Genomic DNA, 16,994 nt, shown 5'->3' with positions numbered 1-16,994 from the left:
CAAGGATTATGAAGGGGTCAACCCAAATCACAACGAAGCCTTGGTGGTAACACTTGATATCTTTGACAATGAAGTGAGAAGGATGCTGATTGATAATGGATCTTCAGTAAACATACTCTTCAAGCATACTGTGGACCGGATGAAGCTAGGAAGCGTGCGCTCAAATGAATGCCGAGAAGACCCTCTGTATGGGTTCGGGAACAACTTGGTCCCGATCCAAGGAACTTTGTACTTGCCAGTGATATTTGGATCGGCCCCAAACCAAGTTACCCATGTGATTAAGTTCTACGTGATCAATACTCCCTCATCTTACAACGGCATACTCGGGCGCTCAGCCTTGACCAGGATCCAAGCAATCACCTCCATATCACATTTGAAAATCAAGTTCCCAACCCCAACTGGGGTAGAAGAAATCAAGGGAGACTATGAGGTAGCTGAAAGATGTTATAGCCAGGCTCTGGTAATGGCTGAGACCCATCAAGACAACAAGAGAAAGGCTGTCGTGCTCCGGAAACAGCAAAGTATTAAGAAACATCGCCAACAATCAAGGGATGATGGGAGAAAAGAAGTTCAGGTCATAGAGACCGTCTCAGATCCAAAAGCAACCAAACAAGGCTCAGAAGAGCAAAAAAGCAACAAAGTCACAGAAGGGATTGAATTGGGCCTATGTATTGACCAAACCAACCCTACTGTGCAAGCAACCAACCCAGAAATGACTGAAGAAAGAAATAATAAAGAGATGACAGCCCAAGCTCAGATTTATATGAAAAAGAACACAGAGGCTCGGATCCAGAAGATGGTATCAGATACGGATCAATCCAAGATAGAGGCCGCTGTTGAAACAGAAACAATTCTGATCAGTACAAGCGATCCTTCAAAAAAGATAAAGATAGGATCCGGGCTCGAGGCTAATTTCAGAAAAGACCTGGTGTCACTACTCCAAGGGTACTCTGATATATTCGCTTGGACCCCGAAAGAAATGCCCGGGTTGGATGAATCAATAGCGATGCATAGCTTGGATGTCAACCCAGAGAGGAAGCCAGTCAAGCAAAAAAGAAGAAATTTTGCCCCGGAAAGGCAGAAAGCAATCGATGAAGAAATTGAGAAACTACTGAAAGCTGGAATAATATGCGAAGTCAAATACCCAGAATGGCTGGCAAATGTAGTGATGGTGAAAAAAGCAAACGGAAAGTGGAGAATATGTATCGATTACACAGACTTGAACAGTGCATGCCCCAAAGACCCCTACCCCTTGCCAAATATTGATTAATTGATCGATGCAACCTCTGGGCACGTGATGCTAAGTTTCATGGACGCCTACTCGAGGTACAACCAGATCAAGATGAATCCCAGAGGCATTCTAAAGACAGCCTTCATCACCCACACGGCGGTCTATGCCTATGTAATGCTGCCGTTCGGATTGACTAATACGGGAACAACATATCAAAGGGCAATGAACAAAATCTTCAAGGACCAGATTGGAAGGAACCTGGAATCCTATGTGGACAACATGATTGCAAAATCCACAAGCATCCCCGGCCACATAGGAGACCTGAGAGAATGCTTCGAAAACCTGAGAAAGTACTCACTCAGGCTCAATCCAGAAAAATGCACATTCGGAGTATGGGCAGGAAAATTTCTTGGATTCATGATAAGCAACCGAGGAATTGAAGCCAACCCAGAAAAGATAAAGGCAATCCAAGAGATGAAGGCCCCCAGAACGCAAAAAGATGTGCAGAAGCTAGCAGGGTCACTGGTTGCACTAAGAAGATTCATCTCCAAGCTAGCTGAAAGATGCCTACCCTTCTTTGACCTGTTAAAAGGAGCAACCAACAAGAGAGAAGTTAATTGGAGCCCGGAATGCCAAAGCGCATTTGAAGAAATCAAAAGGTACCTTTCTCAACCCCCCGTGTTAACAAAAGCTCAACCCGGGGAACCCCTATCCCTTTACCTGTCAGCAGGGGCCCTGGCAGTTGGAGCAGCCTTGATCAGGGAAGAGAATGGCAAACAGCAACCAGTTTATTATGAGAGCCAAGTGCTAAAAGATGCAGAGACCCGGTACCCGAGGTTAGAAAAGTTTGCTTTTGCCTTAGTCACAGCATCCAGGTAACTCAGACACTACTTCCAGGGAAGGGAGATACGAGTTGTAACAAATCAACCATTAAGGAAGATAATACACAAGCCAGATGTCTCAGGGAGGTTGGTAAATTGGGCAGTTGAGCTAAGTCAGTTCAATCTAAGTTTCATTCCTAGAACAGTAATCAAAGCCCAGGCTCTAGCTGATTTCATCATAGAATGCAATTTCCCAGAAGAAGAGCCCGTGCCCATGTGCATTGACCCTAAGAAAAACACAGATCAAGAAACAGAAGCCTGGGCTCTCAAAGTTGATGGTTCTTCAACCAATGAAAGATCGGGAGTCGGGCTCATCCTAAAGAGCCCAGAAGGGTTCACAATCCAAACAGCGATCTCCTTTGCATTCTCAGCAACAAACAACCAAGCAGAGTACGAGGCCTTGATTGCAGGATTGAAGCTAGCAAGAACACTCAGGATCCGGAATCTCAAAATCTACAGCGACTCCGAGATCGTCGTAAAGCAAACAACTGGCTAGTACATAGCCAAGGATCCAGTTCTAGCCAAGTACCAGGCTCTGGTCCAAAACTACCTCGCCTTGATACCAGGGATACAAGTCATCCAAATCTGCAGAGAGGAAAATTCAGAAGCCGATACACTATCTAAGCTTGTTCAAAATTCATCAGACCTGGATTGTTCCGTCTACTTCGAAGAATTGCAGAAACCAAGCACAGATTCTGAGGAAGTCATGGAAATAGAAAATAGTCCAAATTGGATGACCCCATTCATTAACTACTTGGAGAAGGGAGAGCTCCCGGAGGATAAAGGGAAGGCACAAAGGTTAAAGGCAAAAGCTTCAAAATTCTTCATGGAAGATGGAATACTCTATCGCCAGACCTTCTCCTCCCCAATCCTCAAGTGCATAGGCCCAGGAGAGGCACAATACTGCCTCATGGAAGTTCACGAAGGAATCTGCGGGGACCACATGTCCGCAAAAGCACTAGCTCACAAAATCATAAGGCAGGGGTACTACTGGCCTACTATCCATCAGGATTCAATAGACTTTGTGAAAAAATGCAAGGAATGCCAACTCTTCAGCAATGTGACACGGATGAGCCCAGTCCTACCTTCTTCAGTCTTGTCACCAATCCCATTTGCTGTATGGGGCATTGATATCATGGGACCCTTTCCCAGGGCTAGAGGAGACCTCAGGTACTTACTAGTATCAATTGATTATATGACAAAATGGGTAGATGCAAAGGCAATGAGAACAATAAACCAACAAGACTGCATCAAGTTCATGGATAACATATTGATGAGGTTTGGGATCCCGAGGGTACTGGTCTCAGATAATGGTCCACAGTTCGTTGGTTCAGAATTCGAATCCTACCTTCAAGAAAGGGGCATCTGGCACAAGAAGTCATCAGTAGCCTACCCTCAAGGAAACGACCAAGTTGAAGTAACAAACCGAATACTTCTCAGGGGGATAGAGAAGAGACTCAGGGAAAGAAAAACCAAATGGCCAGAAGAATTGCCTAATGTACTTTGGGCATACAGAACAAGCCCCAGAACAAGCACAGGAGAAACCCCCTTCAAGCTGGCTTATGGAACTGAAGCCATGCTACCAATTGAAGTAGGATCCCCCTCCCATCGAGCAATCAACTTTGATGAGATAGCAAATGAGGAGGGGCTCAGAACGAATATTGAGCTAATTGATGAAGTCCGAGACCAGGCAGTGGCAAGAATGGAAAAATATAAGCAGAAAACAAAAGAGCACTTCAGCAAGAAGTCTCGGGTCAATAACTTTCAAGTTGGAGACCTGGTACTTCGAGACACGGAAGCTTCAGACCCCACCAACACTGGAAAGCTAATGCCAAAGTGGGAAGGCCCATACAAAGTCAAGGAAGGTCTAAGGTCAGGAACATACAAGCTCATGAACATGGATGAGTCTGAAGTACCGAATACATGGCATGGACTCAGGCTCAGAAAGTTTTACCAGTAGAAAAAGCAACCAAAAGCAACCAGAACTTGTAGCCTATGGCAAGCAACCAATCTATGATCCTATATTTTGTATGAAAAAATTTGCAAATCAATGAAAAGAATTTTCCTTTCTTAGAAAGTTATTACTTCTAAACTACCAGTTATGGAAGCAAAAAATAACCCGGGTACCTTCTCATACCCGGGTTAGAAGCAAAAAACGAAAGCTACCACTATTTGCTTAGAAAAATTCTAAGTAAATGGAGCAATCACCAATCCGGATTAGACATACCCGGATTGAAAGCAAATTTAAAAGCAAAAAACAACCCGGATTAGCAGGGTTAGACATACCCGGATTGAAAGCAAATTTAAAAGCAAAAAACAACCCGGATTAGCATTCAAATCCCGGTTGCAAAAAACCATTATGTACTTAAACTTTCCAAGTACATAAAGCAAAAAAGCAAACATCTACCCGGGTGGTTCATATACCCGGATTGAAAGCAAATTTAAAAGCAAAAAACAACCTGGATTAGCATTCAAATCCAGGTTGCAAAAAACCATTATGTACTTAAATTTTCCAAGTACATAAAGCAAAAAAGCAAACATCAATCCGGGTTAGACATACCCGGATTGAAAGCAAATTTAAAAGCTAAAAACAACCCGGATTAGCATTCAAATCCTGGTTGCAAACAACCATTATGCACTTAAATTATCAAGTACATAAAGCAAAAAATTAAACATCAACCCAGAAACGGTTCCATACCCGGACCATCCCTGATATGAACCCAATCCGGATTAAGGGCCATAACCAGGATCCGGATTGCTAAAAAAAACAACATAGATCGAAGAAAAGCAAATATTTTCTACAACGAAATAAGAGTTTAAAACACAATCCGGATTGCCATCAACCCGGAACAAATCCAAATATTACACAAGGTCCAAATCAAAGTACGACAAATGGGAAATCCTAGAAAATGAAATTGCATGGGCTGGGCCAGAGAAGCTTAGCAAAGCTGGTCCAGATCTAGAGAAAGCTGGGGCTCGGACCATCATAGGGTTCCGGTTCCCCTTGACCCTGCTCAACTACAGCCTTTGCAGCAAGGAACTCCTGAATAAAGCTCTCCCAGGAAGCCAAGGGGTCAGTCTTGATATGGCGCTCGGCAACGACCCAGGACCTGCGCACCTCGGGAACCCCGGCCTGAGCGACCTCGAAGTCATAAACATCACTAGCCTTGAACTTAGCAATGATAGCCTCCTTGTTCAGATTTTTTTTAGCATCAAGCTCGGCCTTGAGCCTCTCCACTTCCTTGGAAAGCCCCTCAGCCCGGGTCTACGAATCCTTCAGCTTCTCGTTCAACCCGGCCTCCACCACACGGAACCCCTCCCGGGCCTCCTCCAGCTCACCCCTCAGGGAATCGGAAAGCATCTTCTCAGCTTTAGTCCGGTTGTTGGCCTCCTTGAGCTCAGTGAAAGCAACGTCGGAGCAAATGGATATTGCACTCCCAAGCTGAGAAACAAAAAAGAAACAAACACATGCTATTAGCAAAGCACAAAATATGGGGCATAATCCGGAACTAAGAGCATAAAAATTCAGAAATTACCTGCCCCCATTGACTTGTGACCCTCTTCAAGGCAGCAGTCATATTGTAGCCCTCAACCTCCTCCCAATCTTCTTCGGAGGGGATACTGGACATGAACCCGGCTAGGTCGATTAGAGTTTTGGTTCCTATCTTCACGGCCTCTCCGTCGGGCCCTCGGCCTTCCGAATAACATATAACCCGGTTGGAAACCACAGTTTTGCCCCGGGGTGGCTTGTTCGGACCAGATTTTCTTTTCTTACTCGGGGGGCCATCACCGCCCGGAATCTCCTGAACCTCGGGCTCAGACTCGTGGCCCGGATCCGGGATGTTCTGAGGGACGGAGGACTCGGCCCCTCCCTCAATATCTGCGGAGCCAGATCCGGGACCAGGGGCTCCCTTACTTGTCTTAAAGGCCATCCCGAGGGTGTTGAAAGCAGCAGCATATGCAGAAGAAGACATGATTTTCAGGAAATTGCGGTTGAAATGAGGCAGACCTGCGGAAATGAACAAATGGAGATTAAATACCGGATTGAAACTTATGCAAACAGAAAACCAAACTGGACTTTGATCCGGAGCATCAAGCTGGATGAAAGAGATCCGGATCAGAAGCAAATTATATTCTAACAGATTAAAAGCAAACTGGACCTTGATCCGGATCATCAAGCTGGGTGAAGGAGATCCGGATCAAAGGCGAAAAACTTATGCAAACAAGTTAAAATCAAACCGGACCTTGATCCGGATTATCAAGCTGGGCGAAAGAGATCCGGATCGAAGGCAAGCATCTAATCCACAATCAGAAAAAAAAGGAAAACTTACAGCCTAGATTAAAAAGCAGCTTATGGTTCATAAATGTGTCCCGAGTCGGCTGGAACTCGAGAGATTCACAGAAACATCTAATCTGGGTAACAGCCCGGCCTTCGAGCACAGCCGGGTTAAACTTAGTTTGAACCCCCTCAGTAGTAAAGTAAGGGAGATAGGTCAAGTCATATCCCTTCAAAAGGATTATCTCCCCATTCCAGTACTTCAAAGAAGACTGGTGCATTATTGGCTTAGCTCTACCCGGGCCGTAACCACACTCCGAGGCCCGGAACCTGATCTCATAAAAAGGTTTCTGACTCGACTTGGACAGATAAAAAATCTGATGAAAAAGCTTCAAGGTGAGCAAGAATCCGGATTTGTTGCAGCAAGCGACGAACCATGTCATCGACTTTATCCCATTCGGGGTGATTTGCATGGGGGATATTCTGTACACGTGCTTACAGAGGTGCTTGATAAATATATGGCACCGGGGGCTCCACCCGGATCTGAGATGTTCCATCCAGACCGGGACAAAACCATCTTCTGGCCGATGATAGATCCTCTCATGGGGTTCTGGCCATCTCCACTCAATATCTGGAGTCAACTGGAAAGCAGCCCGGACCGCCTCATTCATCTCACCCGGATCAGCCTCAAAAAACGAGTCCTTCAACTGGTAGTGATCCCGGCTTATAGGGAACGCAGCGAACATCCTCTCAAGAGCTTCCTGGTTATATACCCCGGGGTGACCGTCAGGCTGTCTATCATATCTAACCCGGCTATAATATACCTCGTTCTCGATCTCGGTCGGCTTCTCAACAAAGTGATACTTGACATCTATCTAGTACCCCTCGGGCGTGAAGGGAACTGAGCCCCCAGGCATTTTCTTATACCTGAACTTTGAGATTATCTCGGCGGAAACAGAAGCTTTCTTAGCCATCACTACCCGGATCTGTTCTCTACCAGATGAATCCGGGTCACTCTCCTCTCCAGAAAAGTTTGGGTAGCAGTTATAGACTTTTCTAGCCCGCTCTTTGATCCGGACCATATACCTATTAAAATGAAGGTCAGTTAGCCTGGTCCCTATATATTTTAATTGTTTCACTAAGAGGTCCGGATCAAGTGTGTTACGTTAGTATTAGCATAACCTAATGATCCGGACCACCAATGCAAGTCCAACCCGGAAAAACATCAACGATCCGGATCATGTTAACTACAATCCACAAAAGCAAACCACCATGGACCCGGATCTTGATGGCAAATACCCAGATCCGGATCCATAGCAACAAAAAACTTAAAACAAAACCCATATACCCGGATCCTCATGGCAAACACCCATACCCGGATCAAAAGCAACCAAAAAATAGATAAAACCTAAGTCATACAGTCCTACCATAAACCTCCCCCAAATCCGGATCCTACACTCAAACCCGGATCAAAATCAAAACCCTAACCCACAAACAGTTATTTTGAGAATCAAAGAGCAAAACACACACACTTTTCATATACATACATAAATTTTCTTCCAAGAACACGAAGAGCAGCCCCAAAAAACCCAGAAAAATCAAACGAAAAACCCATACAAATCAACAAAAATCGAGCCTAAAACACAGAGAAACATACAGATCTACAAATAAACAAAAAACCAAGCAACAAAAATGACCAAAAACCTCGATTTCCATTACCAATTCGAAGACATATAACCAAGTCTCAAGCATGCAAAATCAAAATTCGAAAAGCAAAATCGGAGAACAAATTGAAAAAATAAGAAAGAAGAGAATCTTACAAGTCAATTGAAGATGGATGGAGAAAGCAGCGACACGCGGCGGCAAGAATCAACCAAGAGCACGACACTTCGTAGAAAAATGAGAGAAAATGAAGAGTGAACTAAGTGACTGTTGATTTTTCTTCTGATGATGAATAAAAAAGAAAAGAAGAAGAGAAGGGGCTGCGGCCTTTTATAGGCATAAATGAGGACAACTCCCCCTGCCACGTGGCACGATCCTACTGGTCCCAGAAGCAGTTACAAAAAAAAATAATACATATATATGTGTAATTACACACATATAAATGCAAATTAAACCCATAATGATTATGGGCCGAGTTTTTAGGAAATAACTTCCCAAAAATTCAAATCCGTGGGAGGGAATAAACTGAAAGACGTTACAACTCCTCGACTTTTCAAATTCCACGACCCCTTACCCGGACCAAGAGCCCTAAGCCGGGTCATTGTCAACCGGATACAGATTTGGAAGAGAAAGTTACCCAAGGTCAATCCGGATATCTTTACTACACCAGATCCGGATTGGGGGGCAACCAGGAGCAGAATTTTTCTAAGGCATCAACCATTCTACCTTAATCCGGATTGGCCTCTACGACGCCAGATCCGGATTGGGGGGCAACCAGGAGCAGAATTTTTTCTAAGGCATCAACCATTCTACCTTAATCCGGATTGGGGGGCAACCAGGAGCAGAAATTTTTCTAAGGCTTCAACCATCCTACCTTAATCCGGATTGGCACCCACTACACCAGATCCGGATTGGGGGGCAACCAGGAGCAGAATTTTTCTAAGGCATCAACCATTCTACCTTAATCCGGATTGGCCTCTACGACACCAGATCCGGATTGGGGGGCAACCAGGAGCAGAATTTTTTCTAAGACATCAACCATTCTACCTTAATCCGGATTGACATCTACTACACCAGATCCGGATTGGAGGGCAACCAGGAGCAGAAATTTCTCTAAGGCTTCAACCATCCTACCTTAATCCGGATTGGCACCCATGCACCAGATCCGGATTGGGGGGCAACCAGGAGCAGAAATTTCTCTGAAGCAACTATTCTACCTCAATCCGGATTGGTATCCATTACACCATATCCGGATTGGGGGGCAACCAGGAGCGCAAATTTTTCTACCAAGGCGACTATGTGTAATTCTACTCCCTCATCCAGAAAATCTGCATAAGGGAGTGGGGGGCAAATGATAGGGTATAAGAGACCCGTCTAGGATTCAACTCGGATCTAAAGGATACCAGGCTCGATCGATGGACCGAGACCCCCCTCTCCCAGAACAGTCAAATGGAGAGACCAGGCCCGGGCCCATCCCATGACCCGGATCCGGATCCAACAGGGAGCCCGGACCTAATGCCCACCCGGATCCGGATCTGGACTCAGACCGCCATGAGCGGGGTCCCATCAAACACATGCACACCCTACAACCCGCCAAGGAGGGGTACGTGGGCACGTAACTATGACAACTATCAACAACCGACACTCCAGACAAGCACGGCGCGTGTCAGAGGCCGTTAGGACACTCTGGGGGTGGTCCTCCCCTGGATACGTGTAAGCAATCCGCCCAAGCCAGGCGTCCTCCGCTCCCAAGATCCAACGGCCCCGGTTTATAGGTAATTACCCCTAAACCCTACCTTGAGGCTATATATACCCCCAAGACTGAAGGGTTTAGGGGTGGGAAAATATTTTTACTCTTACACTCACACACTCTCATACGCTCAAAAACATACAGCAGCCGTCACATATAAACACGCATACACAGCAGCCTCTAAGTTACATAAACATATATCCCTTCATCTTTTCCAAAGCCTGTTCTCATTCTCACACCGGAGGCGCCGTGGGAGCCAAACCCCCCTTCCGGTGTTGTTTTGCAGGCGCCCAACCAGCAGCTACACCTCACCCCCGCACAGAAGGTCCAGGAACACCGGCGGACGGAGCCGCCCGCTCACCGGAGTTATCATAAATCATAATGCATGCATTACACTTAATTTTTGTTTCCTTTATATTCACTATTCAGAATCATTTATTTTCTTTTTTATATACATAAGTGGTGTAATTTTGCCCAACAAAAATGTGTCAAACTTCTAAAATTAGCATGGGTCACACGTACACACTAGTAGATTCGAACGGGGTGCTGAATTAAGATTTTCAAAATTTTCAACTCATCAATAATACATTAATATTATTGTTTTCTTTTTTGAATTGTACTTTTAACACCATTTTTATTAAAATTCACTTCAACAATTAGCACTCAAAATTACGAAACAATTATAATTAAAAATAAATATCAAAGTACATATATTTAACAAAATATATTGTATTGTTTTTATTTAGGGACGGTGTCAATGGGTGACAAAAGTTGGCTAGTTTAGTTGACACCCCTATTCAATTCAATGGATAGATAATAAGAGTATCAAACTGCATAATATTTTGGCACCCTTTTTGATCATAAATGCTCTAATACCCCTAATTTAAAATGTATGACACTGTTATTGTTTGTCAAAATAACTTCCTTCCATCTAATGTGGATCTATCTTACATTTTACTTGCAACAATATAGTTAAATTTAACATTTATCCAAATTATTGTACAACTTAATGAAATCAATTTAAGAACATGCCTTGCTAAATTTGTAACCTTATGTACACAAATTAGTCAATTAAATAATATTTGGTATTATGCTACTACGTGGACCAGTATCAAATCCTAATTAAATCTAGCAGTGATCAAACATGTCAGCTCTCTAGTCTGAGATTATGTATCATAATATATGTTAGTTTCAATAGAGCTGGCCCCGGCCTTCCAATCTTAAAAATATGCTACTATTACAAAGATTGTTGATATCAATTTTGAAATATTTTCTACATTGAGCGTTTTATATGACAAGAAAATGGTTACTGTGATCATCTGTTGGGTGTATTTCTGCCTGCGCCTTGCATCCCTTATACAATCAAAACTCGAGAGAACAAAATTTGGCATGAGTGCTTAAATCTCACCATCTAAAGGGAAACCACCGACTTTCCGGATTCTCTCCCTCCTCTTTCTCTGGGTCTTCTTCTTCTTCTTCCTTCTTTTCTTCTTCTTCCTCGTCTTCTTCAGGGGGGTCATATGGCATTGGAGGCGGCAGGGGTGTTTTCATAGGGCTAAACTGAGGAAATATATCAGGCCTACGCCCAGGCTTAGGCCTCTCCCATTCCTGACCCAAAGAATGACAGAGTCAAAACAAATGAAATAATTAAAAACTAAAATAGTAACAGAGTTTCAAGAAAATTTTAGCAACTCTATTAAGAGGGTGAGATGTATGGGATGCTCAATCTTGACTAGGGTCAGGCAAGAGGGAGATGTAATCCCACTCCCACGGTTGTTATAAGCAAAGACCGCAGTGAAGCACAATGGGCCTCACAGACTTCAGCACAAAGCAAAGCAGGTTCACTTTGCAACCCATCGAAAAAACAAGTACACATGCAATGACCAAAACAATAGACATTAATACGATTCAAAAGAATACACTGCCCACTAAAGTAAGCTTTATTTGTGATTGCTCTTCGTAACTGCTCGAGATGTGAGAAAAATGTTGGTTTTAAAAATACACTATCAAAAATGGTTGGTGACTTGATGGTAAATTTATGGAAAAAACTTTTGGAACAAAAACTGATACTAGGTGTTTGGTAAAAATAATAATTTAAAGGTTGAATTTTTTATTATAGTAACACTACTACCAAATAAGTTTTTTTATCAATATTAACCAGCTTCATAATATAAACACATTCTAATGATTACCTTGTAATGTCCATTTTCAGAATATCAAGTTTGAGGAAAATAAATTAAGAACTAAACTGCAATTATACATCCAAATAACTTTATAGTAAAGTTTTCAAAGAATCTTTCAAAAACATTGAATAGAAGTTGAGTCTCGTACTCTCATTTTTTAATTTTATTACTTCAAATATAAGAAAAATAGAAGACAAAAGTAAAATAAATATAAAATTAATAGAAGTTTGAATTCTTGCCTTCATTGGGTTTTGAAACCCCAAAATTTTGTGAAAATACAAGTTGTGTGCAAACCAGAAAACAGTATATTCGAAAAGTACGAGAGGGCCAACTTTCTGTACAATTAGCATTTTGCTTTAACCAAAAAACTGACCTGTTTTTTATTTAAAAGCTAATGTTCCTAGCCAAAATAGAAATTACAAACAAACTTCTTGTAGTACATTATCAACAACACCGAAGCTATATTTATAATGAGATAAGGAACTTTTATAGCTAAGACATTTAATTATATTATTTCTTCAACCATCATTTTCTTAAAAAAATTCTAAAATCTTCTTTGCAGCTGGTACCTAGGTACCTTATAATGCAGCTGCATCTTCTAATATTTAATAACTAATACAGTTAGATCTGGTGAACCTATTCTCTAAACCGAGGTAAAGTTAAAAACATACTACATGTAGAAGCATTCTCTGATTACGGATACTCAGTGCTGTTGAGGAATTAACCTTAAATTAATCTAGGAAGTGGATAGGGCTATTTACGTTTATCAAACAAGTATCCACAACATCTAAAATAGAATTCACCTATTCACTTTAAAGATCCTAGCTTTATTACTTGATAATTAAAATAAAATGGAAGCTTTATGGAATTAAAACAACACAACATAAGTAACACCAAAAAGAAAGGAATGAAAGAAATGAAGGCATACAATAGGGAAATCGAGAGGATTGCGACGAGTCAACTTCTCTTCTTCACCCATACGAGCAACCGGCCGGCGCTGAATTGAACTAGCATTACAAGGAGGCATCCGGCGAGTCGAGAATAACAAAACTGGAGATGAGGATGATAACGAAGCACAAGTGGAGGGCGTAGATGAAGATGATGAAGGCGAGGAGATAACAAGGGTACTTGAACAAAACGACGTCATTTTTGTGAAACCCCTCCTATCTTTTCTTTTCTTCTGTGTGTGTATACGGTTAACCCCTGCAAATTCAACTCTTGCCAGATTTACCCTTTTCTTCCACGCCCACCCTCTTTTAACGCGGACTCGCGCTATTTTATAAATTCCCGATTACTCACCGACCCAGGCCACTCGATCTTTGAAATTCGATTTTTCGTTATTGGAGTATTTATAATTATTTATTAATATTAAAATATTTTATTAATTTAAATATGAGTACTTGAAAAAATTATTATATAATAAATATATATTTGTTAATAAATAACTAATATAATCATAATAATATATTAAATATATTTAATATTGTTAGATCACACACACTGTAGAGGGGGGTGAATAGAGTGTATAACACAATAAAATCGAACTTTAATAACTCAAGTAACAGAAAACAAACTTTATTCAAAATAATAAACTATGTTACAGTATGGAACTGTCCTCTCTCAGTGATGAACAAATATCACCAGAGCTGCTAGGGTTACAATGAATAATTTTCTCGATAATGATAACACTTATAGTGTAAACCCTATGTCTGTATTTATATACTACACAATAACAAGATAATCACTAATTGATATGGAATATAATTCTGCTTCCTAAAATATATCAATCAGATATCTTTTCTTCCAAGTATTCTATTCTTCATGCATATCTCTTCTTATGTTTGTCTCGATCTTCTCTTCCTGTAAATCAGCTGCCTTCCTTATCTGAACGTTTCCTTTAAGTCCTGATATTATCTTCTGATAAATATCTTCTGAACCTTAAGTACTGATGACTTAAGTTCTGACTTCAGTATAAGTGCTGATTTCAGTTAAGTACTGATTTGTCCTGTTTAAGTAAGATCTGAAAACTAAACATAAATCACATTAGTCATGACATTATCAAATATATCTAACAATCTCCCCCAACTTGTAAATTAGCATAATATACAAGTTAACAGATATTCGATGATGTCAAAAACATTAAGTACAAATGCATGAGAATTTGACTAGATAACTACAACTTACAGTCCTTAAAGCTTTACCAACTTTAACTTCTGATAACAACTTCAGTCTGTATTCATATCAGAATTTGAACAGTTGTAGATCTTGACTTGACTTCCTCTTCTGATCTCTCTGATGTCAGGAGTTGTTCTGAGATAGTTCTTTAACAAACATCTCTCAACATATCTGAGTTCATCAATCATCCTCCTTTTAGCATCTTTAAGTTCTGCAGAATCTTCACCAGTTTGAAAGATTGCAGCCCTGAGATCATTAATTTTAGCTTTCTTTATGTCCTGATCCAGTCTGATCAAATACGACTTGTCACACTCAAGATTGAATTCCACAGCCTTGTCACCCAGAAAGGTAGTTATAATCTTAGCAGAGTTAGGCTTCATCTCAACAATATCACCCTTGTGATCTCTGTACTTTGGAAGATATGTGCTGTTAGACTTAACAGAATAAAGCCTTTTCTGTCTCTGAATTTGACTCTTCAAATAGTTTGCAGTACTTTCTGTTATTTTGTCATTCACTTGAAGTAAGAATAATACATGTTCCAATTCTTCATAATACTTCAGTGGAATGGGATTTTCCCTTATACGATAAACCCTACCATCTGTCATGAAGTACAACAAAATGTGTTCTTTCAAGTAGGTATGGTAAACCATCTGTACAGATTCTAGTTGATTCAATCTTTCAGGAGTTGCTCCAATACCTGGTTCACTTAAGGAAGTTGGATCATTGGTTGTATTCTGTATTCTTCTTTCATCAGCACTACCCAATCCAGTTTTATCTCTTGCTTCCTTTCCAGTAACTACTCTTGCTTCAAAACCACTTACAGCAGTCTTCAAAGGTTGAGTCTGTTTGGCTTTGGTGAATCCTGGTAGGAGTATCTTTCAAGGTTTAACATGAGCAATGTCAGAGGTTTCCTTTGATTTATCTTCTGATATCAAGTTAACTTGAGCTATGTCAGAGGTTACTTGCTTCTTTGAGATATCAGAACTAACTCTATCTTTATCCTGAACAACTTGAGCCATGTCAGAGGTTGTCTTAGAAATTTTTCTTGAAGTCAGAGCAAGATTAGCATCTTCAACAGTAATTTCTTCATCCACAGGAGGCACATAAACCTTGATAGGTTCACCAATTTTCTCTTTGCCCTTAGACCTTGGATCTATCTGTAATTGTGATTTAGCCTTGGTTGGTTCAGGATTTGTTCTTTCTTTTATCACAATGCCTTTGACTTCTGGAAGTTTCTTTTTACCAACAGAAGCTTCAGATTTAGATTTGACTTTTTCTGACTTAAGTCTAGCTTCTTCTTCCATCAGACTTTCCAAGTCCATTCCTGGATTCTCCTTTAGAAATAACTGTCTTGATAATTCTTCATCAAGATCTAAAAGTTCATCAGAACTTATCCTTTTACCAGTAGCAGAAGTAATTCTTTTTCCAGCATCAAAACTTGTCCTGTGACTTGTAATTTCAGCTCTTCTTGATGAGAAACTTCTACCTTAACCATGACCTCCACCCATTCCAGAGTTTCCTTGGTCATTTTTTTCATCATCCTTCCCCTTCAGTGTCTGATCAGTTTTGCATTTGGACTTAATTACTTTCTCCCCTTTTTTGGCATCAGCAGGTAAGAGAAGAGAGACAAGCAATTCTACTGAGGCTTGGATTTCATCGAGTTGAGATTGCTGAGAAGCTTGATTTTTCAAAATATCATCAATCTGAGACTATTGCTTCTCTTGGGTCTTCTCAATGTAAGCAACTCTGTCAAAGGTAGGTTGAAAGAAACTTTTCTTTTCAAGTTTCTTAACTGTTTCTTGCTTGAGCAATTCTTCCTGAATTTTATGTAACTCTGCATGAGTTTTTGAATGGAGATCTTGAAAATGTCTAGTACTCAATGCAGTGACTCGAAGCTGTGTCTTGAAATCATGATTAATTAACATCTGATCAGCTTTATCCAAGTGCTCAGCAAGAATCTTTTCAGATGGAACAAAGGTAACTGAGTTCCATTCCTTAGTCCACTCATGTCCTCTAGGAGTTTCACTTCAAGGTACTGGTGCTTCTCCCCGTACAAACTTCTTGACTAGTTCAGATTTACAAATAATTTGTGGAGGTGCAAGTCCTGAAGGACCAGCTTCATCAGCATCTGCATTTGGAGCAGCATCACCAGTATCATCAGCATTTGCAGCATCAGAACTTACAGAATCAGCATCTTCTGATAAAACAACAGTATGAGAAGCAATCGAGGCTTCAGCATCATCCTCTAAGTGCTGATCTGTTTCCAAGTTCTGATCAACAGCCATATCCTGATGCTCACCTATATTCTGATCATCAACATCTAGATGCAGAGAAGGTGTGGTAGACAATTCTGGAGTTTGAGTAGCATCAGTAACATGTGTTGTTGATGGATTAATTGCTGTTGGAGCTTCTAAGTAGAGAACCTCAGACACAACCAGATTTTGAATATCAATTTCAGCACTTGTGCCTGGGTCTACAGGAGATACAGTTTTATGTACAGGAGACACAGATGGTGTGTTTGCCTTGTCTGTAGCAGCTTCCTGAGTTGGGGACAATGGAGAAAGAGATGCAGTAGCTTCAGCAAATTCTGGTTCTTTAGAGATCAGAGATTCCTGATCTCCTTCCTTAGCTGCTACTTCCTCATCATCTGAAGCTGGCCTTTTAGCTCTCTGTTTCTTGTATCTATTTGAAGGTGGGGATTCCTTGGGAGGTTCAACAGAAGTCATTCTTCTAAGCCTTTTGAGAAGCTTAGATCCCCCATTCCAGAATCCTTCTGAGAAGGAATCTTCTCAGCTTCTTTAACAACAGGTTCTGATGCAGAAACCTGTTCCTCACT

General features: G+C 41.2%; 1 protein-coding gene across 1 annotated transcript; it reads right to left on the bottom strand.

The window, feature by feature from the left end:
* Positions 1–10,867: 10,867 nt before the first annotated feature.
* LOC141724627 (uncharacterized) lies at positions 10,868–13,228 on the bottom strand. Its single transcript, XM_074526839.1, has 2 exons — positions 12,912–13,228; positions 10,868–11,408 (listed from the first exon to the last, which is right to left on the bottom strand). The coding sequence occupies exons 1-2, from the start codon at positions 13,128–13,130 to the stop codon at positions 11,205–11,207; spliced, it is 423 nt and encodes a 140-aa protein (XP_074382940.1). The 5' UTR covers positions 13,131–13,228; the 3' UTR covers positions 10,868–11,204.
* Between the last annotated feature and the right edge of the window lie 3,766 nt (positions 13,229–16,994).

This window comes from Apium graveolens, chromosome 5, assembly GCF_009905375.1.
Source record: "Apium graveolens cultivar Ventura chromosome 5, ASM990537v1, whole genome shotgun sequence".
Lineage (NCBI taxonomy): Eukaryota > Viridiplantae > Streptophyta > Magnoliopsida > Apiales > Apiaceae > Apium > Apium graveolens.
This window is presented reverse-complemented; position numbering and strand designations above follow the sequence as displayed.

Bases quoted from the DNA above. Each gene is read 5' to 3' on its own strand.
- LOC141724627 (XM_074526839.1), bottom strand. From the start codon at position 13,130: ATGACGTCGTTTTGTTCAAGTACCCTTGTTATCTCCTCGCCTTCATCA. The intron at 11,409-12,911 runs GTATGCCTTCAT...TCTTTGGGTCAG, and splicing joins ATCCTCTCGATTTCCCTATT to GAATGGGAGAGGCCTAAGCC.